This window comes from Gymnoscopelus microlampas, assembly GCF_963454915.1.
Source record: "Gymnoscopelus microlampas genome assembly, chromosome: 22".
Lineage (NCBI taxonomy): Eukaryota > Metazoa > Chordata > Actinopteri > Myctophiformes > Myctophidae > Gymnoscopelus > Gymnoscopelus microlampas.
This window is the reverse complement of record NC_139959.1, coordinates 29,580,394-29,606,316: the sequence shown is the minus strand read 5'-3', so window position 1 is coordinate 29,606,316 and position 25,923 is coordinate 29,580,394. Positions and strand designations below refer to the sequence as shown.

Sequence of the window (25,923 nt, the reverse complement as noted above, 5' to 3'; positions counted from 1 at the left end):
TGTTTTTTAGGATTCATAATCACAAATTGCACATGGCAGATATGACAAATAATGTAAACATACAAAGAATTTACTGACACATTTGATAATATTATAGTTTCACAAATGTTTTGCAATAGCGGAAATAGTATCTACAAGCTTACACAACACGTCACTTGTTGTAAGCTTGTAGATCTGCTATTTTTGGAAAATGTTTCAAAATGTATGAACATTTTTCATTTTCATGGAAACGATTATGCAAAATAATTGTGATTATCTCAAATAATTGCGATTAGGCGATTATGTAATAATTGTGACAGGCCTACAGCTTGTAGTGAGTACAGGAAACAGGGTTTCCCTGTACTCATGTCTATGTTTGTGTGTTAACAGACATGGCTGCCCAGTGTGTAACTAAGGTGGAGCTGACTGTCAGCTGTGACAATGTTCTGGATAAAGACATTGGCTCAAAGTCTGACCCTCTGTGCGTGTTGCTCACCAGCAGCGCACAGTCCCAGTGGTATGAGGTGAGGAGGGATCGAACATTATTATGCGATTACTGATTTGAAACAAAGATCAGTGCAATGTTGAATGAGTTTGTTTTGTTTTAAAGATGACTGTGTTAGTAGTTTGTGTACTGTATTTAGAGAGAGAGAGAGAGGGAGGCAGATGCAGCAATGACACGTCTCCGGCTGTTCTCCATTGTCCATTGGGGCGGGGTACTAGTACTACCCTGACCTCAAAACCATTTGGAATCCCAAAGCTAATCCTACTTGAAAACTACTCTGGAATATATCCCTAATAAAAACTATTAGACTGACTGTCAATATCGAATTCCAACACTGATCCTATTATAAGTGGAACTCAAACAACTATTCGAAAAACTGGTCGGCTGTGTGAAATCAGTCATTTTCTCTTAAGCGTTGCTGCTAGGACACTAGTTGTCCCCACCCTGGGCAAGACCTGGGCTGTTGGTTGTCTAGGAAGTGACAACCGGAAATGGTTGAATTTGGCAGAAGTACCACCCAAGGAAATTACGTTGATGCTTTACAAATCTGTTGACATTCTCCGTGAATGAAACGAGTGTTGTGATTGGTCAAAAAATATCGTTTCCGAGGGAAAACGCGTACGACAGAAATCCTGTCCACTCAGGACTTCCTAGACACTCGCTGCTTTAGGTCGTGACCAGGCTCTTCTGTTCACAGATGAGTGAGGCTGGGACCGAGGCTAAGTTGTCCCTGCTGTGATGTGATCACGGGGATTGCTAAACATTAACCTTTTAATGGAAAATTTGTCACTGTGTGAATCGAAAGTGAGTTGCTCTGCTTGAGTTTGTCAGTGCATAATAAACAACGGAACGGAAGTTAAGATCATGATGAGATACTGCCTGGACTTGTTGACTAATACATGTGCTCATGGTGCAACGGGTGTCCCCCGTCTGTGTGTTTTGAAACCATAACATGAAAAGTTCTGTCCTTTGCCAACAGCTGGGCCGCACAGAGAAAGTGCAGAACTGCCTCAGTCCAAAGTTTGCCAAAAAGTTTGTGGTCGACTACTACTTTGAGATCGTCCAAAAGTTGAAGTTTGGCATCTATGACATTGACAACAAGACCGTAGACCTGAGTGATGATGACTTCCTGGGGGAGCTGGAGTGTACCATGGGCCAGGTGAGCTTCTGACTCTTCTCCTGAAGACACGCTCTATCACTTCTGGTTAGTTAGCCACTGATTAGTAGTTCTTGTACTTTCTTTACCACTGTACACCTGGTACAATATATGTTTCAGCTGAGTGTATCCTGGCACCAGCACAAAATTCTTCCTGATACTGACACATTCTCACACATTGTCATAGTTCTATGTCCACTTATCAATATATTTTGTATTTCTTGGTTGGCTTAAATATTTTGTTCGCTTCCGTCACCCATGACCACAGCTCTCATACTTTCTGTTCTATTACACACGTTGCCACTTAACATTGGTGACGCGGAATGAGTTCGTTTGGTGAATCAGGCACTTACTTTAGCTATTCGCGATTCGCTTAGCCAATCACTTGATCACTAAAAGAAGATACATACAATACATTTGTCAAATGTAGTCTGAAACATCACATAAATACTTGAAGCCACTCTTGGAGCAACGCTTAGAGATGTAAACAGCGATTTGGCCTATAATGATGCCCAAAATATGGACACCAGAAAGTGATTAAGGACTACATGACTACAGGAAGTTGATTGGCTACTGTTGCCATTATGTGACAAATGCTGTTGCATCACTTAGCTGTATGTTGCTCCAAGTGTAGCTATAAGTAATTATGTATGTGATGTTTCAGGCTAGATATTGACAAACGTATTGTATTGAATCATATTGTAAATGTTTATTCTAATATTCCTATCCTGTGTGTTTGTGCAGTATCCGAATGATTATATCAAATCAAATCAAAGCAAATTTTATTTATAAATAAGCGGAAGCTGACCAAAGTGCTGTACAAGGTTGAGACAAACAAAGCATCAATGCATCAATAAGCACCCATTGGCGCACAGACAGAATGATACAGTACATTGTTAAGACACAATAGTGGATCAAGGGCAATTAAAAGCCAGAGAGAATAACAGGTTTTAAGGAGGGATCTGAAAACCCCAATGGACTGGGCAGATCGGATGGGGAGAGGGAGGTTGTTCCAAAGCGCGGGGGGCGGCAGCAGCAAAAGCGTGGCCACCCCTGGTCCTTTTATTGGTTGGTGCGACGATCAGTAACGACTGATCAGCAGACCTTAGGGCCCTGGCTGGAGTGTATGGTTCTATGAGCTCAGCGAGGTATAGTGGAGCTGGCCCATGTTGAGATTTAAAAGCAAATAAAAGGACCTTAAAATTAATTCTAAAATTGACCGGGAGCCAGTGAAGTGAGGCCAGGACAGGCCTGATATGCTCACGTCTTTTTGTGCCAGTAAGAAGGCGGGCCCGCAGCATTTTGGACCAGCTGTAGGCGCCTGAGAGATGACTGTTCTAAGGTGTAGAGGGAATTGCAGTAATCGAGTCGTGAGGAAATGAAGGCATGAATAGCCTTCATTTCCTTCATTATACCAATACTGAATATTGTACCAGATTTTGCACATCCCTAATATCCAGACAACCATGCTAGTGGCAGAACCTGTTCAGCTGGTGTCATAAGACCCCACTCTCTTGTTGTCACACATGTTCAAATGCCAACATCACAAGTCACCACTATTTAGACTTGGGGAAACCTGAGTCCATATGTTGATTCTGCCTGCTTGCTTTGTAATTATGTGGGAGCCTGCTATGGGTTGTATGTATCGTTCTGCTACAGATAAGAGCTTTTATCATGCTCTTGTGTGCTGCTGCCTTTGCAGGTGGTGTCCAGTAAAAAATATACCCGACCGCTGGTCCTGAAGAACAACAGACCTGCTGGAAAAGGGACCATCACTGTGAGTATGCGAGCAAGAAGTTGTGTGCGTGTCTGTGTGTGTGTGTGTGTGTGTGTGTGTGTGCGCGTTATTGTTGGTGTTTTACTCTCTGTATTTCTGTCACTGTAGATCAGTGCCGAAGAAATAAATGACAGCAGGGTGGTGAATTTTGAGGTGGAAGCCAGGAAGCTTGACAACAAGGTAAAACACATCGTTGACTATAGCCTTTATCTTCTGAGTTAAGAATGGTCATTTCATTGACACCAGAAAAAAAAACGGTTATGTTCCTCCTTATATTATTGCAGGATTTCTTTGGCAAGTCTGACCCATACCTGGAGTTCTACAAGCAGACAGAGACTGCATGGCAGCTGGCCCACAGAACAGAGGTAAAACCCATTGACTCACCCAGCTGACACTAGTGGCTGTAGCTATGCAGTCATTTGAATGGCATCCGTACAGTATGTGCGCACGCTACGTAGTGCATACTGTGCTATTCTATGCACACAATGCATTGTAATGTCTCTTCACCCTGAGGAAGTCAGAAGTCCTTCCTGCAATTATGGTGGTGGTGGGGATTCCTTATCTCTTGTCCTTATCTCTTGTAACAGGAAGTTTAAGGAAAGGATGGGTTCTCATTGTATAACAATGTTGTAATACAGTGGATAATGAAATACGCATTATGGCTTTTTGGGGTGCTAGGTTAAAACAAGTCATAGTGGGAAAACCTGCACACTCATATGCTTCCACTACCATTTATTATGTTTTGTTTCAAGCCTGGGCTCTTCGTCACGTCAAACTCAAGAAGTGTGTACCTCTACACCCACATACATAGACACCCACAGTTCATGTAATTATTGATGCGTGGAACACAATAGAGTAATCACAGGATCAAATATATACAGTGTTAAACATTTACATATAGTGCAACAGTGGAAAACACAAGAGAAAACATGATTGCTGAAATCTGAATAGAATTACATAATCAGGTAGCTTCAATCATGGCTGGGAAACAAGAAGTTACAAAAAGTGATGAATTGGGACGTCCTCATTCATGCCTTTGGGACACATACTGTACAGTAGAATCCAATGTATAAATCCAAAAGGATTGTCACTGTAGCAGCAGTGTGTTCAGATCTCCTTCTCGTCAGGGACATCTAACATGTTCAATCCCCTGATGAAGCTTATGTAAATCTATTCAGATTCCGTAATCATGTTTTTCTTTTCACTTGTTCTTCCACTGTTGCACAATATGTAAATGTTTAATACTGTGTGTATATTATTTGACCCAGACTTATTACTCTATTGTGTTGTGACACAATATTACTCTATTGTGGATGTGGTAACAACTTCTTGAGTTTAACCCGGTGAAGAGCCCAAGGTCTAAACATTGTCAAACCTGGGCGTGTTCTATTCTTTTTCTTTGTAATACAATGGAAACATGTTTTAAACATCCCATTGTCCTTTTTGCGTCTTGGCCCCAACCCATTCTTGTAGAAATGAAAAAATGGTGGGTGACCGAATGGAACAAAAAATACCAGAAAGATATTTGACCAAAAAAAAGGGGAAGATCTGGTATTGCAGCTAACTAACTCACCGACTCCTTGCACTGTGTGTGTGTGTGTGTGTGTGTGTGTGTGTGTGTGTGTGTGTGTGTGTGTGTGTGTGTGTGTGTGTGTGTGTGTGTGTGTGTGTGTGTGTGTGTGTGTGTGTGTGTGTGTGTGTGTGTGTGTGTGTGTGTGTGTGTGTGTGTGTTATCTTGTTTTATCTATGTTACAAGCATTACACTTTGAAACAGACCTGTCTCATTCCATTATTAGCGGACATTTGCATTTTCTTTTATAGAGAACAATAGAGAGATAGTAAACTGAGGGCAGAGAGAGGGGAAAACATGCAACACACAGGCAAACAAACTGGATTTATTTGATCAGTTTGCCAGATGACAGCATTACACTGTCTGTTAGATTTTTATCTTGTAATCCTACTCTATAACATTATCAAAATAAAAGCTGTTGTCATAATAAGGTTTTGGCATTATTTTTGATACACTGACTGAATATGGGATTAAATGCTACAGTACGTATAAACAGCTTTGTAAATTAGTAATACTTTTGACACAATGGACACAGTCTTGTTGCACAAATATAGAAGAGGTTTTATTTTAACGTTGCGATTGTTGCTTTGCGTAGCACATATATGTCAGCTGTGTTTTTGTTCTGTAATAATATAAAATGAATAATTAAACGGCAACTCTAGATTGTCTCTCAGAAATGGGACTGATTGATCTTAACTAAATGGAAATGAGTTGTGTAGCACACGGTCAATTTGGAAATTTATTATTGATGGTGCAAAAAGACTAACGTTTCAAAAACAGGTGTCTTCATCAGAGTCATTTGGAAGTTGCATTTTTTAATTGTATTTAAAAAAATGTTCTTAGGTGGTACAGAACAACCTGAATCCAACATGGAAACCCTTCAAAATCCAACTGCAGTCTCTCTGTGGAGGAGACATGGACAAACCAATAAAGGTACAAAATGCAACACACAACATTTGTATTGATCTTTGTGGAATTATTTATCTATTCATTATGATTAATTCCAGGGCTTGTATTTTGCTTTGCATGGCAATGATTTTACCTTTATTATATTCTCCGTTCAAGAGAGAAAACGTATATCTGGCATAGTAGCTATAGAATAATGAACTGGCTTTTAGTGCGTTTAATGCTAGTTTGAAATCAGACCTTTTCTTTTTCAATTTCTGATGCAATCATGTTAGGAAGAGAGCGGGTTCCTCTTTTTGCGGAACAAGTGAGTGGCCCACGGTTTCACTGTGTTTGTCTTTGTCCAACACTCCATCACTTGTTGGGTGAAGGGAAGTCGATGGAAAGTAGATGACATTTGCAGGTCTCTTGCAAGGTTCACTCTCCGTGTGCTACGCAGCATTCTGTTTTTGGATGGTTTCCATTGCATGAGTTTGTTTTTGTGAGTTTTGGGTCCAGGTTGGTGGTATTCCAACATGCGCCATGGAGGTCCAACCCCATGACCTTACTTGAATTATAATGATTTGTTAATATATTTGTAGTTATTATTATAGGTATCGTTCTTGGTGTGGACGACCCATTAGCAATGGGTGTCCTCGTAACTTCCATAGGGGGTTTAATTTATCCAGAAAATAAGCTGTGTAGTTAACAAAAAGTCTTAAAGTCTAAGAGTTTCACATTTTGTTCTACATACATTACCATTGTTGATATCTCAGCTGTGACTTCCATAGGGGGTTTAATTTATCCAGAAAATAAGCTGTGTAGTTAACAAAAAGTCTTAAAGTCTAAGAGTTTCACATTTTGTTCTACATACATTACCATTGTTGATATCTCAGCTGTGAATTCTGAATGTGTTTTTTTCCCTTAAGTTTACTTTAAATTATTGCATGTGTGAGTAGTAGTAGTGGTGATGTGAATATCATGACCTTTGTTTGCTACAGAGCTTATTTCCTTGACCTCTTAAACCCTATATACTTAGTTGACCGGGGTCTCCGAACGGTCTTTACTTGGTCATCCCATTTTTTCCCTCTACGCCAAATCTCTTCGCCAAAATTAGCCAATCTACAAGATCACAAGTGAGCTTGCAGATCTGCTTTTTTTGTTGAATTTTCACCCCAGAATAGGGACTACTGGGGGTTAATGCTCCTGAGGGACTTCTGGGGGTTAATGCAAATTCAGATGTGCCATAGGAACCCACGGTTCCGGATTAGCATTCAAAAAGTCACGTCACTAGAACAGTAACACACTTATCAGTGAAACCACCTGGGGTTGGCATGAAAACCTGAATCCACGTTGGCCACCATGACACATAACTGAATACCACTGGGGTAAACAGAGTGGGTTTTTTGTTGTTGTTGTTTGCATGTTTGGCTCTTCAGTCCCATATTGCTAAGTGTTTCTGTCTGTACCCAGGTTGAGTGTTACGACTATGACAACGACGGCTCACATGACCTCATCGGCACCTTCGAGACCACACTGACACAACTGCAGAAAGCTGATAGAGCCTCTCCGGTCAGATGAAGAGATGTGTGTGTGTGTGTGTGTGTGTGTGTTTGCGTTTGCATGCATGCGTGAGTGTCTGTGTGTGTGAGTGTGCGTGTGTGCGTGTGTCATGTGTATGTTTGTGTTTTTTCTTCTCTTGTCTATAAATGGAACTGCTTTTGCCATTATTGTTCTTGTTTGGACTCTAAAGGAGCTTACACATTGCTAAATTCGGAACAATGTGCAACACACATTAACACACACTTCCCCCTCAGGCGGAGTTTGAATGCATCAACAGTAAAAAGAAACAGAAGAAGAAGAGCTATAAAAACTCCGGCATCGTTGGTTTTAAGCTATGCCAGGTACAGAACTTTATTAGTTAAGATATATTATATATAGCTTTATTAGTTATTTTGTTTGGTCAGTCTGGACACCTGTTTTACATTTTAAAGAAAATGTGTAACAAAAATAAATTAATACATCCACAGAGCTTTGAAAAAAAAAAGAAACTTCAGAATTGTTGTTTTACTTACCTATGTAAGGCTTAAGCTGAAGCAGTCATTATTCATACATTTTCATTCAATAAGGTATTTTCTTTTATCCTAAATATATTCTTACAATGATGCAGACTACATGTTCACAGGCCTGATTGTGACAGGGAAATAACAAACCTTATGTAATAGAGGGGCTGTAAAAGTGTGACATCTAGTGGCTGAATGGTGTCTAGTGCCCCTTTAAATGACATACTACTGTAATACTGTGTGCAAGTATGAATATTCAATATCATTTTATCATGCTGTCTCTAAACTACCTTAGTGTTTCGCTGCAACAGTATGTCTTTATGATACAATATATAATATCTAGTGTATTCTAACCCAGGTTTCACATACTGCTCAGCCAAAGAGGAATCGCCCCGTCCACGCGACATATTCTGTAGGTTTCAGGCAGAGTTACTAGCATTATGTTTAACCTTTCAGGTGGTGAAGGAGTATACCTTCCTGGATTACATCATGGGAGGCTGTCAGCTCAACTTCACTGTGAGTGCTGGGCTCTGTGGTAATAATTAGATTTATTCCATCCACCTTCCATACATCCATAACTAAAATATGTCGGCACCCCCTTCTCATTTCTTGACAGGTGGCTATTGACTTCACCGGCTCCAACGGGGACCCCAGGTCCCCCCAGTCTCTCCACTACATCAGCCCGCAGGGTGTCAATGAGTACCTTTCTGCTATCTGGTCCGTGGGCACTGTTATCCAGGACTATGACAGGTGATTGGTGTGGTTTTCTATCAAAGAAACCAAGTTAAGGTAGAGCAGTGATGTGACATGGTAATAGTAACCAAACCGTGTTTGTTCACAATGGAGATATTGAGATACTGCTGTCGATTAGCTTGGCTCAGAAAGTGTTTCTAAATTGCATTAAATGCTGTTCCTTGATGGTCTGTGTTGCCCTGTTTAGTGACAAGATGTTCCCAGCCTTCGGCTTCGGAGCCCAGATTCCTCCTTCATGGCAGGTAAACATGAATTCTCACATGAATATATTGATCTGAACACTTGCAAACTGCTGTTTTTAGCCCCGCTGGCAGCAGGGCTCTGTGGGTGGTACAGTATATTATGTCAACATATCCCTAGAGGATAACCCCTACTCGTTCGGGTGATCTCATGTACCTTACTCTAGCACCACCCGTAGGCTAGAATTTCCACTTATACACACAACATATTGGAAATCAAATAGCCGATTGCCATGAACCATACATTTAGCGCCTTCCTCAGACCAAATGTCAACTTTGCAAACAAGATATCTCATCTCATAATCTAAATAGCAGATTGTAATATTAACCCTACTGGTTTTGGAGACCCTGTGGTCTTTTCTTTTATGACATTTCAAAGCTTTTGCTACTTGCTACAAAAAAAAAGAAAAAAATCCCTAGTTTAAGGGTGGTAAGTGTTGGTATTTATCAGCAGCGCAATGAAGGCGGCAGGCGGTACCAGCCTGCCTTTAAGTCAAATGTTGCCCATTTTCAACTTAAATTCCCTTGTTCTGATATGAGGAGTTCAATAATATAGTGTCGCAAAAAATACCTGTGTGTTTCTCCACAAAATATTGACATTGCGACACGATTGATGACATCAAACACGCCATTTCATGTCGTCGGGCGTACAGTATGTAATGAGAATGGAAAACCCACCACAAGACCAGTTGTGTGTTCTGTCCAGTATACATGTTTTACAAATAAAGGGGAAGATGGCCCCTGGGATATAATATTTGTTTTACGGCTAGATATGCTATGAAAGTTCCACATTGTCCGTGGAATATTGCTGGCGCACCAACATCAGGAATGCCACATCCACGCAATGGTTTTGCCTCACAAAACCATCGCATCAATACCGAATCTCAGCATTGATGGGATATTGAATTAGCTCCTGCATGGAAGTCTGAGAAAACCCTTTGCCAGTTTACCACCTTCAAACTAGAAGCCTATGTCTTGTTTCATAGGGTTTGCATTGAACAGCCATGACAAGTCTGATTGTTTTGTTTCTTTACATAATACTTTCCACAGGTTTCTCATGAGTTCCCCCTCAATTTCAACCCAGCGAACCCATTCTGTGCAGGTATGTTTATAATTTAGGCATATCAGGGTTGACTTGAGCAATTGTCCAGGTTCAGTTGTTAATCATCTACACTCTTAACTGAAGATTATATCTGGAGGTTCTCAATTCTAGTCCTTGGGAACCCCCCCAGTAATGCTTGTTATCTGCACTACCAGGTTAGACAGCTGCTGTAGTAATTTATTTATCACATTTTCATAAAGACAAAAATGTTGAGTAGTGTGATCCCGGCTTACTATATTGGTGCGATTCGGGAGATATTGGCACTCATACTGCCTCTCAGAATGCAAGCTCAGAACTAACTTGTATAACGTCTCTGTCGGGTTGAAACCTCATATGTCCAAAACTGTTACTTTTTCAGGATTCAAATTCAAAAATGGCAAAAGTAGCAGATCTACAAGCTCAAAACACATTGTGTTGCATTTCAAGCTTGTAGTTCTGCTACTTTCAATACTTTTGTGTGATGCTGTAGTGTACTGTGATCAAGTAGGTCATTAGTTTACGAAAAACACAAACAATTTTAGAGAGGAGGTTTCAGCTCGACAGCAACGATAATATGGTTTAAGGAACCATATAGAACCTTTTTTAGGGGTCTCATATGAGGCGAGCTATAGAACCTTTTTCATTTGCACGACACCTGGTTTAATCAGGACTGTGTGTGTGTGTTGTGTAGGTGTAGAAGGGGTGGTGGAGGCTTACAGGGTGTGTCTGCCCCAGGTGAAGCTCTATGGTCCAACCAACTTCTCTCCCATCATCAACCACGTGGCCACCTTCGCTAAACAGGCCCTCCAGCAGACCACTGCTTCAGTGAGTATTCTACGTATTTAATCACTTAAGCCCTATTAAAAATCAATCCATCAATAATAGCCGATCTCATCGCGACACGTTGTCAGCTTTGTAGATCTATTATTTTTGAAAATATTTCAGAAGTCATCGCCTTACAATGTTGAAGGCTTCATGATTGCAACATCTAGTGGCTGAATGTTGTCTAGTGCCCCTATAGTATACAGTAAGAACGTATATATTATTTTAATTTAAATGTGTTCCAAAAAATAAATGGCACCGGAGATATGTGACCTCTCCTTTTGTTGTGGGTGACATTTTATTTCTTTTTTTCATGAAAGCCATGAAAGATCTGTCCTACTGTTCGATATGCTGTCGTGTTCCAACAGTGATGTTCCTTTATTGTATAATGCATAATTTATGCTACGTCACACGATGGTGTTGAATGCTAAAATTGCAGATGTACAAACTCACTATGTGGTGCATGAGCTTGTAAATCGTTTGATGCAATGAAGTACAAATCATAACTCTTCTCCTCTCTTGGCAGCAATACTTTGTTCTGCTCATCATAACTGATGGAGTGATCACAGACATGGACCAAACACGCAGTGCCATCGTCAACGCCTCCCGGCTGCCCATGTCCATCATCATCGTCGGGGTGGGTGCGGCCGACTTCACCGCCATGGAGTTCTTGGATGGAGACGATGGTCGCCTGCGATCTCTGACGGGCGAATCCGCAATGCGAGACATCGTTCAGTTTGTGCCCTTCAGGCAGTTCCAGAACGTAAGCAATAGTTAGAACTGACAGTCATTTCGGTTTGTGTGATGAATGGCTTGGTGTGTATTTGGAAAGATGTACTGGTGGTTGTTGGAAATTTAAGCCGAATTTAGACAGATTTAAACAGAAAAGCTATAAATTGTTTGTTGTCTCTGCCTGGACGAAGGCTTGGCCGAGACACTGTGTGTGTGTGTGTGTCTGTCTGTGTGTCTGTCTGTCTGTCTGTCTGTCTGTCTGTCTGTCTGTCTGTCTGTCTGTCTACAGCTAATCTCCGGCACCGTTGGCTAGGATTGACATATACTACATGGCCTGGCGGAAACCTGTGCTCCGACTCTGAGAAGCACATTTTTCTAGCTTTTACTATGATTTCAGCTGTTCTCAATATGCTTGCACTCTGCTACAGTATTTTGCATGTGCTTTCTATCTTGGAGTAAGAGTGTGATTGCTTTAATTTGAACTATTGTATTTTTACGAATCTGTCCTTGTTCAACACCATTTTCCAAGCCCAAATCATCCGCAACCCATGTACCCAGTTGTCACCTAGCTTATCTCTACTACTTGTGTATTCATGTCATTACAGGCTCCCAGCCAGGCTCTAGCCCAAAGCGTACTGGCCGAGTTACCTCAACAAGTGGCCTCCTTCTTCAGTTTATTCAAACTGAAGCCGCCTCGGCCTCATGACCCCAAACCTTCATAGGGTTAGCCCAAATATTTAATCTCCGCCAGGAGATTCATGTTTTTCATCCGTGTCTGTCTGTCTGTCTGTGTGTGTGTCTGCCCACAGCTCATCTCAAATTCAACTAAGCCAATCGGCGTCATATGTTTAAGACCTCAATTCTCAAATATTTTTCAAAGCAGCAAACAACAGCAATGTCATTTTATAATTATATTGCTGCACAATTGTCCCTCCTGTCTGTGGGATAAGCGTCCTACTACCAACTAGCCAATTACAATACTCCTGTCCCTCCACCTAATGGGAGATAGCAGAAGTAGACAATTGCACACATTGAAACATGCCGGCGAAAGGCCACATTTGATTAACACCAACATATACATTACATACTGTACATTTGACAACATACCCCAAAACACCATATGACGAGAGTCCTGATGTCAACTCATATTCAACTTAGTCGGAGCTGTCGCTTTTCATTAGCGAAGCGCTTTCATTGAACAAGTAGTGCGGTAGTGTCCACACACCCAACACTGGCCATAGTTCTCTAAATAGCGCGCTTAGTGTCCACACACATTCACCTCATTCCAAGCTGTCTTAACCCATTAAGACCTGAGGCCGATTCTACAAATGCCTTCTAAATCAGTTGTTCTCAAACGTTTTCGTGCCAAGAACCCCCAACATGATATATATTTGGCCTCGAACCCCCATCGGAAAAGGTTTTGTGCCAGGGACCCCCAGAAGAGAAGATTTGTGTAAAAAAAAAAAAAAAAAAAAATCAAACTCTTTCAAGATTTTTCAAAAATAGCAGATGTACAAGCTTGGAGCGCGGCACAAAGTGGTGCGCTGTGAGCTTGTATATCTGCAATTTTTCTCTGTAAATCATAAGAGCTGAAGAATGGATGTTGCTATAAATATACTGTATATAGATAAAAACTAAAATGACACATATGCTTTCCCGGTTTTAATGGGTTAAGTCAGAAAGATTGAGAGTCTTATTATCACATGCCTCCTGGCGGAGATTCTAGTTTTGTTATAAACCCTAGGCATTGACTTTATCTAAATCAGTGGTGTCAATCTCAATTTAGGTCAATGGCCTGGTTTGGAAAAATGCAACTTCATGCAGTCCAGACCATTTGGGCTTGTGCAAGTGCACCTGCTCTCATGTGTCTCAGTCTCTGCTATAGCTACAAACATTTTCACTTCACAAATTTAGATTCTTATGAAGAAGAATGCCTAGCAAGCATTCCTTTTATGATCAGCATAAACGTACAGTCAGACTAAATGAAAGTTGTGATGCTACAGTATTTGGCTGTTTTGGTAGCCCCACCCTAATAAACCAATTTACTTCAAACATTAGTAGACACAAATGTAGAACCAAAGAGGCAAATTGTATAGGCTACGCATTTGTACCTAGTTTTTTTTATGAAGATAAAGAATTGAAGTATGCACAGCTCACAATCTTTAATCTACATTTGGTGCATGGTTGTGACAAGTAATAAAACAAGCAGACCAACATCATTCCCAGGAGGGCAAAAAAATGTTGCACCTGTGTGTATGTGACTCAATTCTGAATCTCACGGTTCAACCAGGATATTTTGTCCTGTACCAGTCCATGTTCAGTTGTAATTATTCTCATGAGCGACATACACAGACTCGCACACAAGAATGCAAAGAGGAGAAATGAACTGAGTCGCTCTGGAAAAAGGCTGGGGACTGCTTGGTGTTGTGCACATTGCACAATGCTCAACAAGCTGCCTGCTACAGGCAGCGGTAGTGAGAGATGGCAGCGAGAGAGTGGAATGAGATCAGCTGTGGTACAGATGAATAATACATGACTGTGAATCTTTTTTTTCTTTTCCCATAGCATTTCGCAGGCCGTATTGTACCCCTTCGTGGGCTGCACCCGGCCTGCTAGTTTGACACCCCTGATCTAGATTAATCTTTGCATCAATGCTTTCATTAATAATGCATGGCATCCTGTTGGCGATGTACCATTATGACATGAAGCTCCACCTTTCTTGACATGCTTGTAGACCTGCCTTCATCTGCTCACTCACCTTTTCCCCTTAGCCACTTAAACCCAATATACTTTGTTGTACGTCACATAAGCTTGTATATCGGCTATTGTAGATCGGCAGAAGGCAGAATGTTTGCCTATTAGGACATCCTCAGAATAGAGACACTAGGGTTCATGTGGTTAATAGGCTCTATGCAGAGCAGCCATATTGGGAATGAATTGGGCCCCTTCCTTACTTCCTTCACAGGTGTTACCAATAATACTAATTAACGCTCTGTTCCATTTAGTGTGGCATAGTGGTTGTCTTATTTTAAAAGGCCCCTATAACTCTGAGAGTGTACACATTGAACCAAATGGACCCGTAAGGGTACCATTTGTACACTCTCAGAGTTACACACCCACCATAAGGGGCCATTTGGGAACCAAAATGGAGTGTTTCTAGTGAGCCAACATGCACGATATCAGCACCCTGACCAGAATGGAACAGAGCCTTCATTAGTATCATTGGTAACACCGGTGAAGGAAGTAAGAAGAGGCCCAATTTCTTTCCAATATGGCTGCTGTGCATAGAGCCTATTGAACTGGTGGCCGCTGTTATTTCTCTTCACTGTTCATGTCTCCTATTTGTCTCTCATCTTGGTCTCAAACGTGGCACACCCTGTCTGCTACTTAACCTTGTGTCTGTTCTGCACCCCAGGGCCCTCGAGAAGCGCTGGCTCAGAATGTGTTGGCCGAGGTTCCCAAACAGGTGGTGGACTTCTTCAACGCCATGAAGTTGGCTCCACCCAACAACAACAACAACACCACCAGCCCGACCCCAATCCCTGCTGCCACCAACTAGCATGCCATAGCGGGACGCACACTATGACAAGGAACCAACACTCCAGCACCCAACACAACCAGGTCTTAGCACAAGGAGTTCACAAAGTTCTCGAACGGTCCCGAACGCTTCTGCGGCACATAGCGCTTTCTGCACTCTGATCCCTGTAACCACTCAAAGAACCATTCCTTCCATCCATCCTGATCAACTGGTACCACCTACCATAGTGGTTACCTGCTCAGTTGTTGCGCCATTTTACAAAGGGACTTGTGCCAGAATATGTCTAGCCATCGTCAGATTATTAACATGCATGTGCATTGGACTTTTTAGCCAATATCTACAATTCATTTTCACCATGGGACCGAAATACTGTACAGTATGTTGTAATGGGATGTTTATTGTTTAAAGCAGGTATTAGAAATAGCTTGATTTATGATCCTCAGTTAGACTTAGAATATGCCTTGTCTAACAAAACGTAATTTGATAGACGTCTACATTATCCGAGAAATGTCTACACTAGTATTGATAGTGATGTAAAACATATAAAATGTTTATTTTTTCAACATAGATAGTCTTTTATTTGCCATTTGCTACAAACAAATTGTTTGGTTTACAGTATGCTATTTGTTAGTCTGAAGCACTTGCCTGTTCTGGGTAAATGCGATGCAAAGACAGAAGTCTATATCAAAAATATATACAGTATATAATCACAAAGGAAGAAAAGTCAGTGTTAATTCATACTGTATTCATAGTTATACTGTATACTTAATGTGGTATATGGTACAATACTGTATGTTGTAATTATCCTATGTTTACCGTGAGAGTTTAACTGGATTGTCTGCATCTGATTTGATTCATTGATGAGGATTTACATTGGAACCTTTACAGGCACATTTATGCATACAATTGTTTACCAATCTGCTGACTGCTCTGCAGTACATAAAAACTATGTACCTAAGTGCCAACATAAGGAAGGTAAATTATACTTATTTTCTTCAGGAAAATTAAATGTATACAAATTAACTTTCTTCTTGTTGGATGTTTCATTCTGTAAGAGTTGTATGAATAGCAATTATAACAGTTTATTTATATGAACTGATCTGGAGATTGGTTCTAAAAAAAAGCTAGTTATCCTTTAATTGCATTCATGCCAGGACCCTGGCCAACACCATATTAACACACCTGCATCTCAACAGGATTTTATAGCTTCCAGTGCTGCTCTGCACTTCATTTTTGCAGGCCCCTCTAAAGTCCTGTATATATAAACATGTACTTAAAAGGTATAATGATGGTTTCTTTCTTGTGACATCTACAAAGTGAATGTTGACTTTTGGGACTGTGATTGACATGAATAACTAACGCCTTTAACAAGTAATTCATAGCTGAGCTCTTGGGCCCCTGGGCCTGAGCGTAAGCACATTACCTATTGCCCCCTGTTGAGTTTTGTCCTGTTAAAGGTGTGAAATTAGTTACATTTATATTCTACATAGTGGCTCAGTCTTTATTTGAAATGTCCTCAGACTCCCAAATTAATCTAAATCCAACCAACCATACATTCTCGTTTCACTTGTTCTTGAGCTATATCTATGGTGAAACTCGAAACGTGTAGCTCTTGAAATGAGCCCAATTCATTGAAACCATTTGGAGATGTTCATTTAACCCCACTTTAGGGGTACACCTGTTTTTATGTAACACTTTTATGACAAAGTATAAAATAGGACATCACAGTTTAGTTGATTATAAAAAACTCAATTAGAGTTTTTTTTTGTGTTGACTGGTTGATATATGCCTATGGTATATTATACATTTTAAATTACCTCCTAAAAGCACTTAATCCAAAGGAAGATAATCAATAGTTGCAGCCTTACCCCACTTACAGTATATGCTTGTGCTCATCCACTCCCTTTCCTCCAAACATTTGTGTCTAGGTTTTAGCATGGCTGTTGAACACATGGCATTAACTCAAATCAATACACCTGATGTTTATTCATTGATATTAGGTTTTTTGTTTGTTTGTTTGTTTTGTTTTGTATGTTTTTTGTGAGACAATATGATTATGGTCTTCAGACTCAGAGCCATAATTGTAGGCTCTCAGGGCTTATTGTAGCTTTGGTTTCATTGTCAGTCAGATAATGGGAAAAGTTTGAAGGCAACAAAATATCAAAATATAGTAGCACTCTGTGAACTCTGCTCAATTTCATTTTGTGATAGGGCTGGAGCAATCAATGTTTACTTATTTTGTCCACAAGAGGGCTGCCTCCACCTGAACAACGGCATATAGGCCTACTCTTGTCTAGGTATACCTAATCCAAACTACAAAATTCAGTGATCCTAGAGTCTACACTACAGGATCACAGAATGTTGTAGGTTGGATTGGTTTCAGATGGCTTCAAGCAACACATTTTCCCTTCTGTTTACTTCTTTAACCACATTAAACCTGTCACATTGTGAGCTTGTAGATCTGCTATTTTCACCACAGAAATTGGGTGTAGAGGGAAAAAAGTAGGGGGCCTAGTATAGACTAGTCCCCCCAAGAGTTTAAGTGGGTAATGCAATAGTCAATTTAAAGGCAACATACAAAACATAGAGATTGGAATCTGGTAAGCGGTAGGTCTGAGTAATGTGGAAAAAAGGAGATACATTTGTAACAACACAAATGTTGTATGGGGGTCCCTGCACAAAATACTTTCTGATGGGGGTCCGCGGAAAAAAATACATATTAACTTTGGGGTCCTTGACATGAAAAGGTTTGAGAACCAATGCTGTATATCATGACATCTACGCATGTTACATAATCTCAGAAGTGTCCTATAGGATATAGGACCTTTCTAGGCCCTAGAAAGGTCCTATAGGACACTGTTTATTAAGCAGTGGTCCATGGACCCCGGGGGCATAATTACAGGTGGTCCATGGGAAAACATTTTAAAATGTTAAAAAATATATATATATTGTATCAATGTATGACAAATATGTTTAAAATGTAAGATTTTGAATTAATACACAAAGCTGAAATTGCAGATCTTTAAGCTCACAACGTATTGCGCTGCAGTGCGGCTGTGGGCTTGTAAATCCACCAGCACAGGTATAAATCCGGCATTCAGATCATTAATGTTAAATCTTTTATTAAAAATGTATAAATAATATAAAATAGAAATTATGGTGACATACCTTCTATTATACAGTATACTAAATATATACATCTTTTTGTGGGGTGGTGGAGTTGGGTAGGGTGGTCCTTGGGGATTGTTTAAAATATGGTCCATAAAAGTTCAAATAAGGTTGAGAACCATAGGACAGTGACTCTGAGGGACCCACCCTCAACTTAAGTATCCTTGAGGTGTTTCCAAGGGTTTCTCAGTGAAGTGACCGATAGTTAAACTTCACAATTATTACAATTACAAGTACAATTAGAAAACAGTGAAACAGAGTTGTGATTATAGTATATAAACAGTTCTGGACCAAATCTTAACCATCTTAATCTTAGACTGGAGTCTCAGAGACACAATCCCATCAAAAGGAGGTCTGTGGGGGGCATCTGGGGGGCATATAGATCAAATAATTCAGACAATAACAGTTATTGCACTTAACAGCTTAGCAGCAATTAGCAGTAGTTGTATACTACATTTAGGAACAGGGTAGTTGGTGTTTATGGAGTGAGCTTCACAGCATCTTGTCCAAAGCTCTGTTAAAAAATCTATTTGTCCGTGTGAGTAGGTATAGTTCTGACTGAGGCTGCCTGAGGGCAGTGTGGTGAACAGGGGGTGTCTGGGGTGTGAGTCTGACACGTCTCTCATATACTGTTACAAGAGATGCCTTTTTCTTTTAGACATTTCAAGGTAATGTCTCTCAGATTTGGGTCTTTACATGTGTACACAGTACACACGCACACAAGCGCGCACACACACACACACACACACACGCGCGCGCACGCACGCACGCACGCACGCACGCACGCACGCACGCACGCACGCACGCACGCACACACACACACACACACACGCACACACGCACACGCGCACACATACATACATACATACATACATACTGACCTCCCAAAATTGCATTTGGCTTCCTGTACCGAGTAGCGACAAATAAACCTTATTGATTCTTGATTCAACTGTGTCCTAGATGACTGGCCCCTTCGGAGCTGTAACAAAAGGAGGTCTGTGGGCTAATGCATTGGCAAATTTAGGAGGACCTTTTGTTAATTGCATAATTGTTAATTATGTAATTATTTAAAGTATAGAAATATTGTCTTCTTTAATGATTGAGTATTATGCAATACATTTTCTGTTTTAATTAGCTTATTTAAAGCAAGAAGGGTAGGCACTATAAGCTAAAAGCTTCAGCCTACACCTTTTCGGTCTAGCAGTCTTGTGCTGCTTTGTTTTTTTTTTAAATTGTTTTGTCTTTTATTGTACGAAATGCCATATGTGTGTATGGTTTATGAGTTATGACCGAAATACACTTTAACTAACTAACTAACCTTGAAATGAAGAGGGTTGAGAATCACTGCTCTAGGTCGGACACTTGTTTCTCACTAGGTTCCCCCTCTTCACAGTTGGACCCCCAATTAAGTACCCTGGCCTGCACTAAATAGCCCTGCCCCATACTGGTCACATGGCCTGCATTTCACACAAACAAATGACATAAGCATCTGATGATTGAACTGGAGCATGACCATCACAGAGAGAGCCAGAGAGATTACAACAGAGTCAACGTGTGAGAATGTAATGATGACTTTCCAGACAAGCGATTCCCAACATGTGGGCCGGGGTCCATTGCTGGGCTCACTGAGGTGTGAGGATATTGCAAGTGGGCCCCCAAATAATTGGCAAAATGCTAAAATTTTAATTATTATAATTTAACATTATAATTAAAAATGTAAAGTAAAAAAAAATATTTTTTTCTTAAAAACCTTGAAAATGTTGTTTTAATGGTGATACCAATAAATGGGAACTTAAAGTGATAGTTCCATTGATCCAAGCCAGAACACAATCAAATGATTGATCATTAAAATATACATACTCTGAAAACATGCTCTGGCTGCAAACACTTTCGTGATTTTCATCTACAAGCTCACAATGTTGAATCAGCCATTTCCACTACTTTTTGTGTAACACTGCCATACAACAACAAAGTATAAAATAGGACATTTGTGTATGAAAAAACATAAAAAATAGGAATTGCGGAGATACAAGGTTTCTGTCCAACAGCGACATTTTGTAAAGACAAAGGGAAGGCCTTTTGTAGGTGCTGATTGACCTTTGACCCTTTATGGCCCACAGTAGCCTCTCACATCTGTGATAATCTGCACATAATAGTCCAAAGTCTGACACCCCTAAACACCCCCCCTGCTCTGCACACATGTGCACAGTGTTGACTTAATCAATGGTATAGGGACAAGTTGAGAAACACTATGTTGACAGTTGTGCCCTTATTTGTACAATGCACTTTCACAAGACCTAGGCTTACCCTAGCCGACTGTGTGTGTGTGTGTGTGTGTGTGTGTGTGTGTGTGTGTGTGTGTGTGCGTGTGCGTATGAGGCTTGTTGTGCGTGCGTGCGTGCGTGCGAGAGAGAGAGAGAGAGAGAAAGATATGCTATATTTGAAGGGATTGCACTCCATTGAAATTATGGGATGTGTTCCCCAATTGACTTCCATTAGTTAGCCCCCCCCCCCATCAATTAATGATTAAAATAGATTGTTAACCACTTTCAGCCTGTCGTCCCTATTTTGGGCATGTCATATATAGGCGAGAGTTTTAAACATTGAAAAATAGCAAAAATGTAGCCGATGTACAAGCTAGATTGGATATTTTTTGCCATTTTTTCCGTGACACCATTGTACAACTAAGTATAAAGCAGGGCTTAAGAGGATAATTCTGTCAATTGTCTGTGAACAGAGGAGGACCATGGTGGGCACTGCAATAGTCTAGTGTAGGAGGATATTGCCTAATGGAGTACCATACAGGGTTGCTCCTTTCTACTTGTTGCACTCCCTGTTGCACCACCCTGAAGAGAGATGCACTTCATTTCTTTTAAATGGGTGAGGCTGTCTATATTTAGGTTAGGCACAAACAATCACACCAAAAGGATACAATTGGGAAACTGTTGCAGTAAGACTCCTCATGATGAAACTCAAATCCTCTCTCTGCTCCCTGCAGTGGAATTCTAAGTAGCTCAGCTCTCTGATGTGACACGTCTTGGGAAATGGTGTCTTTACCCATGGAGTCCTTTTTATCATGGTGCACTCTATTTGCCTCCCGTGTTCGGCGTGAGGAGTAGGACATAGGCTCTACGTCCTCCCGGTGGGGGCTCCTCACTGGCAGGTGAGTCAGTAGGATATGACTGCAGTGACAAGTCAGAATTGTGTGGGGGGGGGCCCGAACCGCTGGCGTAGCGGTCCGGGCACCTAGTAGGCCTATACAGGCCTACTAGATGGCCTTTGCTACATGTCACTCCCCTTATTTTTAACTATATGGTCACTCCCCATCTCTCTCTCCCCATTTCCTGTCAGCCTACTGTCCAGTCAATAATAATGGCAACCCCAAAAACGAATCTTTAAAAAATAATAATAATAATAATAAAGAAATGTGTGTGGGGAGGAATCAATTGGCATAACGACAAAATAGGGGAGAAAAAGTGGGGAAATAAATAAAAATCATCTCGGGTCGATGGGCCGTATGGCCTAATCTAATGCATATCAGACTGGGGGTCCTTGAAATTAAAAAGCTTGAGAATTTTACCTATTCCCTCCTTTAAGTAAACCAGTCGTCGACGTCAACTAGGTCTACTAGGCGATAAATGTAGATTGCATCTCCCCATACCAGTCACAGTCAAGACAGTGCCTTGAAGTCAGTGAAGCAGGCTGTAGTGAAAGGGTTAAAACGGGGAGGAGAGGAGAGCGCACTGTGTGTGTGTGTGTGTGTGTGTGTGTGTGTGTGTGTGTGTGTGTGTGTGTGTGTGTGTGTGTGTGTGTGTGTGTGTGTGTGTGTGTGTGTGTGTGTGTGTGTGTGTGTGCGTGCGTGCGTGCGTGCGTGTGTGTGTGTGCGTGCGTGTGTATATGCTATAGCCAGTGTTGCCAAATTTTGTGAGAGAAATAAGCAACCAGGTCTAGGAAAACAAGCCCAAAAGAAGCGCATTGCTAGCTTGTAGATCTGCTATTTCAAAAAAATCTTGAAATTAAATGTGGAATATTTTGAAGATTTTTGAAACATTCCCTGGCACAAAACATGTTCTGATGGGGCTTAGGGGACAAATACATTAATTTGGGGGTCCATATGAAGTGAAAGTATTTGAGAACCACTGGTTAAAATAATTCAAACAAATTGTGAAGCAAGCCTAAATAAGCGAGTACACTTTAGAAACAAGCCCCCCCCAAAAACGGAACTACCAATATTTACAAGCAACGTTTACAGAAAAACAAGCCGAAAGTCGCTTATAAAGCCGACCTGGCAACAGCAGCAGCAGCAGCTCTGCACACACACAGTGCAGAACTGGGTTGCAACATCAATACCAGCCCAGCACAAGAGACAGACAGACAGACAGACAGACAGAGGAGAGGAGAGTGTTTATCTTTTTGACAGCCTTGATCGTTTGATCGTCTCGATACTGAAAGGAATTTCTGACTCATTTCCCCTCCTCCTCGATGTCAATGATGTTAATGTCAGAAGAGGAGGAGGGCGTTGCAGGAACAACACAGCTTAGAAGGTGACATGTCCTCCTTCATTGGCTCCTCCAGTCCGGCGGCTCTGTGACACACAGACACACAGTGCACGGTGGATCGGTGTCAGACACGGACGGCTGAAGAACCGGATCGTGCATTTTACATTCACACTTGTTATATATTAGTAGTGGTGGTGGTGGGTCTATTGCGTTTTGGCAATTCTGGCTTCTTTTAGTGCAATCGGGGTGACCGATCACCGATCTGAGCCGATGCGAGAATGCACAACAGCTGCGGGTCGATGCAGCAGGACGCAGGTGGACTGGATGGCCATCCTGACGACGACAACAACAACAACAACAACAACAACAACAACCATAGCTTACGATCTCCCGTTCACCCGGTATCATAATAACAACTAAACAACGTGGATCATCAGGATCATCGGAGCCCCGGAGCCATGCTTCCCGGGGTCGGCGTGTTCGGCACCAGCCTGACCGCCCGGGTGATCATCCCGCTGCTGAAGAACGAGGGCTTCTCCGTCCGAGCCCTGTGGGGCCGGACGCAGGAGGAGGCGGAGGAGCTGGCCCAGGAGATGGACGTCCCGTTCTACACGAGCCGCATCGACGACGTGCTGCTGCACCAGGACGTGGACCTGGTGTGCATCAACCTGCCGCCGCCTCTGACGCGGCAGATCGCCGTCAAGACGCTGGGTGAGTCGAGCCCCCCCCCTGGTGGTACCCCCCCACACAACAGGATGCTGATGGTGTAGATCAGGGGTCTTCAACGTTTTTCCAAGTCAATGACCCCCTTGGCTGAGAGAGAGATGAAGCAGGGACCCCCCCCCCCCCCACTACCACTACATAGTGTATAAAATTGTGTTGCAGATTAAAAATGTTCATAGATTTCAGCACTTCAGCACTATCATCAGTGTATGTTGGATTTTGATTTTAGTGTGTATTTTCCAGACATTGAACCACTTAAAGTCAATAGTAAGACTTAGTATACTTGATCTTTCACTCTGCACTTAGTCTGCTTTTTTCCCCTGTACACCAAACCTCTTTGCCGAAAATAGCCGATCTACAAGCTCACTGGTAGATCAGCTATTTTGGCTAAACGTCCTCCACAAAATAGGGATGCTAGGGTTCAAGTGGTTTGTGGTTACGTTACTGTAAAAAATGCATCCTATCACACACAGGTTTGGTGCACCCCCCTCCCCCCCTGTAGTAACTCTGAGGACCCCCTGTTGAAGACCCCTGCTGTAGACTGTGACCTATTGTGGAATAATGCCATACAGGCCTACAGCAGCAGTAGCCTACTGTCCACTATACTATCAACTCAATGTACTACAGTGAGTTTATGGTGGATTGTGTTTTTTGGTAATATGAGGTGTGGCTAATTAATGACTGTGGCTGTGCGTCACAGATGTGACTCATGTCAGTACTAAGTATGCAACTATCTGCATCTTTCTTGTCGGCTAACTGATCCTTCTCAATGCTGACAGGAGCGTGGATTCCAGCTGTGACTGGAAGGATAAAGAAAGCCCTACTGTCCTTGAGCAAGGTGCTCAGCCCAGTAGGGCTGTACTGTATAGCTGCAGTTTGCAATCTCATATCGTGTGTGTGTGTGTGTGTGTGTGTGTGTGTGTGTGTGTGTGTGTGTGTGTGTGTGTGTGTGTGTGTGTGTGTGTGTGTGTGTGTGTGTGTGTGTGTGTGTGTGTGTGTGTGTGTGTGTGTGTGTGTGTGTGTGTGTGTGTGTGTGTGTGTGTGTTCTCTCTTAACCGACCAGGGATTTGGACTGACAGCGAGCGTTCTGGGATAGGATGATTGTGATATAGCACAGGTCTTGCATCGATATTGAGTTTGCATAAAGCTCTATTTAGTCTGTCTGCCAATGCCATACACATTCTCTCCCAAATAAGGGTTACAGGTTAAGCCAGATCAATATGTTCAATGGAGAGAGAGAGAGAGAGAGAGAGAGAGAGAGAGAGAGAGAGAGAGAGAGAGAGAGAGAGAGAGAGAGAGAGAGAGAGAGAGAGAGAGAGAGAGAGAGAGAGAGGACTTGTTCTAGTTTAAATCTGGAGCAATGTGGTTTATTTTGGAGAGCTCAATTTGGAGAAGTGGTACAGTTTTAAAGAAATGGTATGTAGGTGCCTTTGGTCTCTGCACTGTAAAGACCTGACATTCCAACCAAACGCGACAGGGTTAGCAGCTAATCAAATTGGTTCATAGAATCTCAAACCGGTCTGTTTCTGAGGTGTCTTGCAGTCCTCTTTCAACATAATACAAATACATTCAACTATTCTTAGAGGCATCATCTGTGGAACAGCATACATAATGCAACATTGACATCCGTACTGTAAGCCAGGCCAGGGGGCTTCTATTTTATAATTTGGTAAACTTGCACACTAGAGTTCCACGCAGGCGCTAATGAAAGCTCTATCCAGGGCTGAGATTCCCTATTGTGAAGCGATACCATCACCGTGGGTGTGGTGTTCCTGATGTGGGTGTGACAACAATATTCCACTGATTAGTTTGCCTAATGACAGCCATGTCTAACCGGCAAGCATTTACAGCCCTCTTCCCCTTTATTTTCTTCACCGCATAGACCGCACAGACTGGATAGGGCGGACAGATGACCTATTCTAATCTAGAGGAATATAATGCAATAAAATCCAGTGTTCTTTCTTGTGGTGGCGGGTTGTCCCACTTAATTAGGCCTACCTTTTCAGTCTATTAAGAACCATAGTGTCCCTATTTTGGGGCGACCATTCGTTGTCAGCTTGTAGATCGGCTATTTTTGTGGAGAAAAAGGGAAAAGCAGACCTAGAATAGAGCCCTGGGGAACCCTCTTTAACGAAGTATATAAGATGGTTAATGCCAGCTGTACTGACTGCTGCGTCAAACTTGCAAACCCATTAATTGCGCTGACGATAAACATGATCATTACTGTGCTCATTTCAAATGTGCGTCCTTGCCCTATGCCAATAACCTCCAAATGACTACTACTGCTGTACTAGAGAGAGACTGACTAGCTAGACATTTATGTACTAGCTACCTATGCGCGTACATAAATGGGAATTCCCATAATGCCCACCATGCTTGGAGGGTGCTGATGGAACCCAGCTGTAGAGGAGAGGTGCTGAGTGGGAGCATCTA

The 25,923-nt window shown here is 41.8% G+C and overlaps 2 protein-coding genes across 2 annotated transcripts in view; both read left to right on the top strand.

Moving 5' to 3' along the window:
• The window catches only part of LOC311038580 (uncharacterized protein), a 41,702-nt gene extending 25,372 nt beyond the window's left edge, over nucleotides 1-16,330 (top strand). Inside the window, exons 18-32 of the mRNA XM_084048153.1 lie at nucleotides 370-503; nucleotides 1,464-1,643; nucleotides 3,343-3,417; nucleotides 3,526-3,597; nucleotides 3,702-3,782; nucleotides 5,831-5,920; nucleotides 7,346-7,444; nucleotides 7,690-7,776; nucleotides 8,392-8,451; nucleotides 8,552-8,685; nucleotides 8,876-8,930; nucleotides 9,978-10,029; nucleotides 10,700-10,833; nucleotides 11,357-11,593; nucleotides 14,978-16,330. Coding sequence (XP_083904279.1) covers nucleotides 370-503; nucleotides 1,464-1,643; nucleotides 3,343-3,417; nucleotides 3,526-3,597; nucleotides 3,702-3,782; nucleotides 5,831-5,920; nucleotides 7,346-7,444; nucleotides 7,690-7,776; nucleotides 8,392-8,451; nucleotides 8,552-8,685; nucleotides 8,876-8,930; nucleotides 9,978-10,029; nucleotides 10,700-10,833; nucleotides 11,357-11,593; nucleotides 14,978-15,121 — 1,634 coding nt within the window. The 3' untranslated portion in view covers nucleotides 15,122-16,330. The remainder of the gene's footprint in view (nucleotides 1-369; nucleotides 504-1,463; nucleotides 1,644-3,342; nucleotides 3,418-3,525; nucleotides 3,598-3,701; nucleotides 3,783-5,830; nucleotides 5,921-7,345; nucleotides 7,445-7,689; nucleotides 7,777-8,391; nucleotides 8,452-8,551; nucleotides 8,686-8,875; nucleotides 8,931-9,977; nucleotides 10,030-10,699; nucleotides 10,834-11,356; nucleotides 11,594-14,977) is intronic.
• A 6,274-nt stretch (nucleotides 16,331-22,604) lies between these two features.
• The window catches only part of gfod1 (glucose-fructose oxidoreductase domain containing 1), a 38,109-nt gene continuing 34,790 nt past the window's right edge, over nucleotides 22,605-25,923 (top strand). The window contains exon 1 of the mRNA XM_084048848.1: nucleotides 22,605-23,478. Within this exon, the coding sequence (XP_083904974.1) occupies nucleotides 23,226-23,478 (253 nt within the window). The 5' untranslated portion in view covers nucleotides 22,605-23,225. The remainder of the gene's footprint in view (nucleotides 23,479-25,923) is intronic.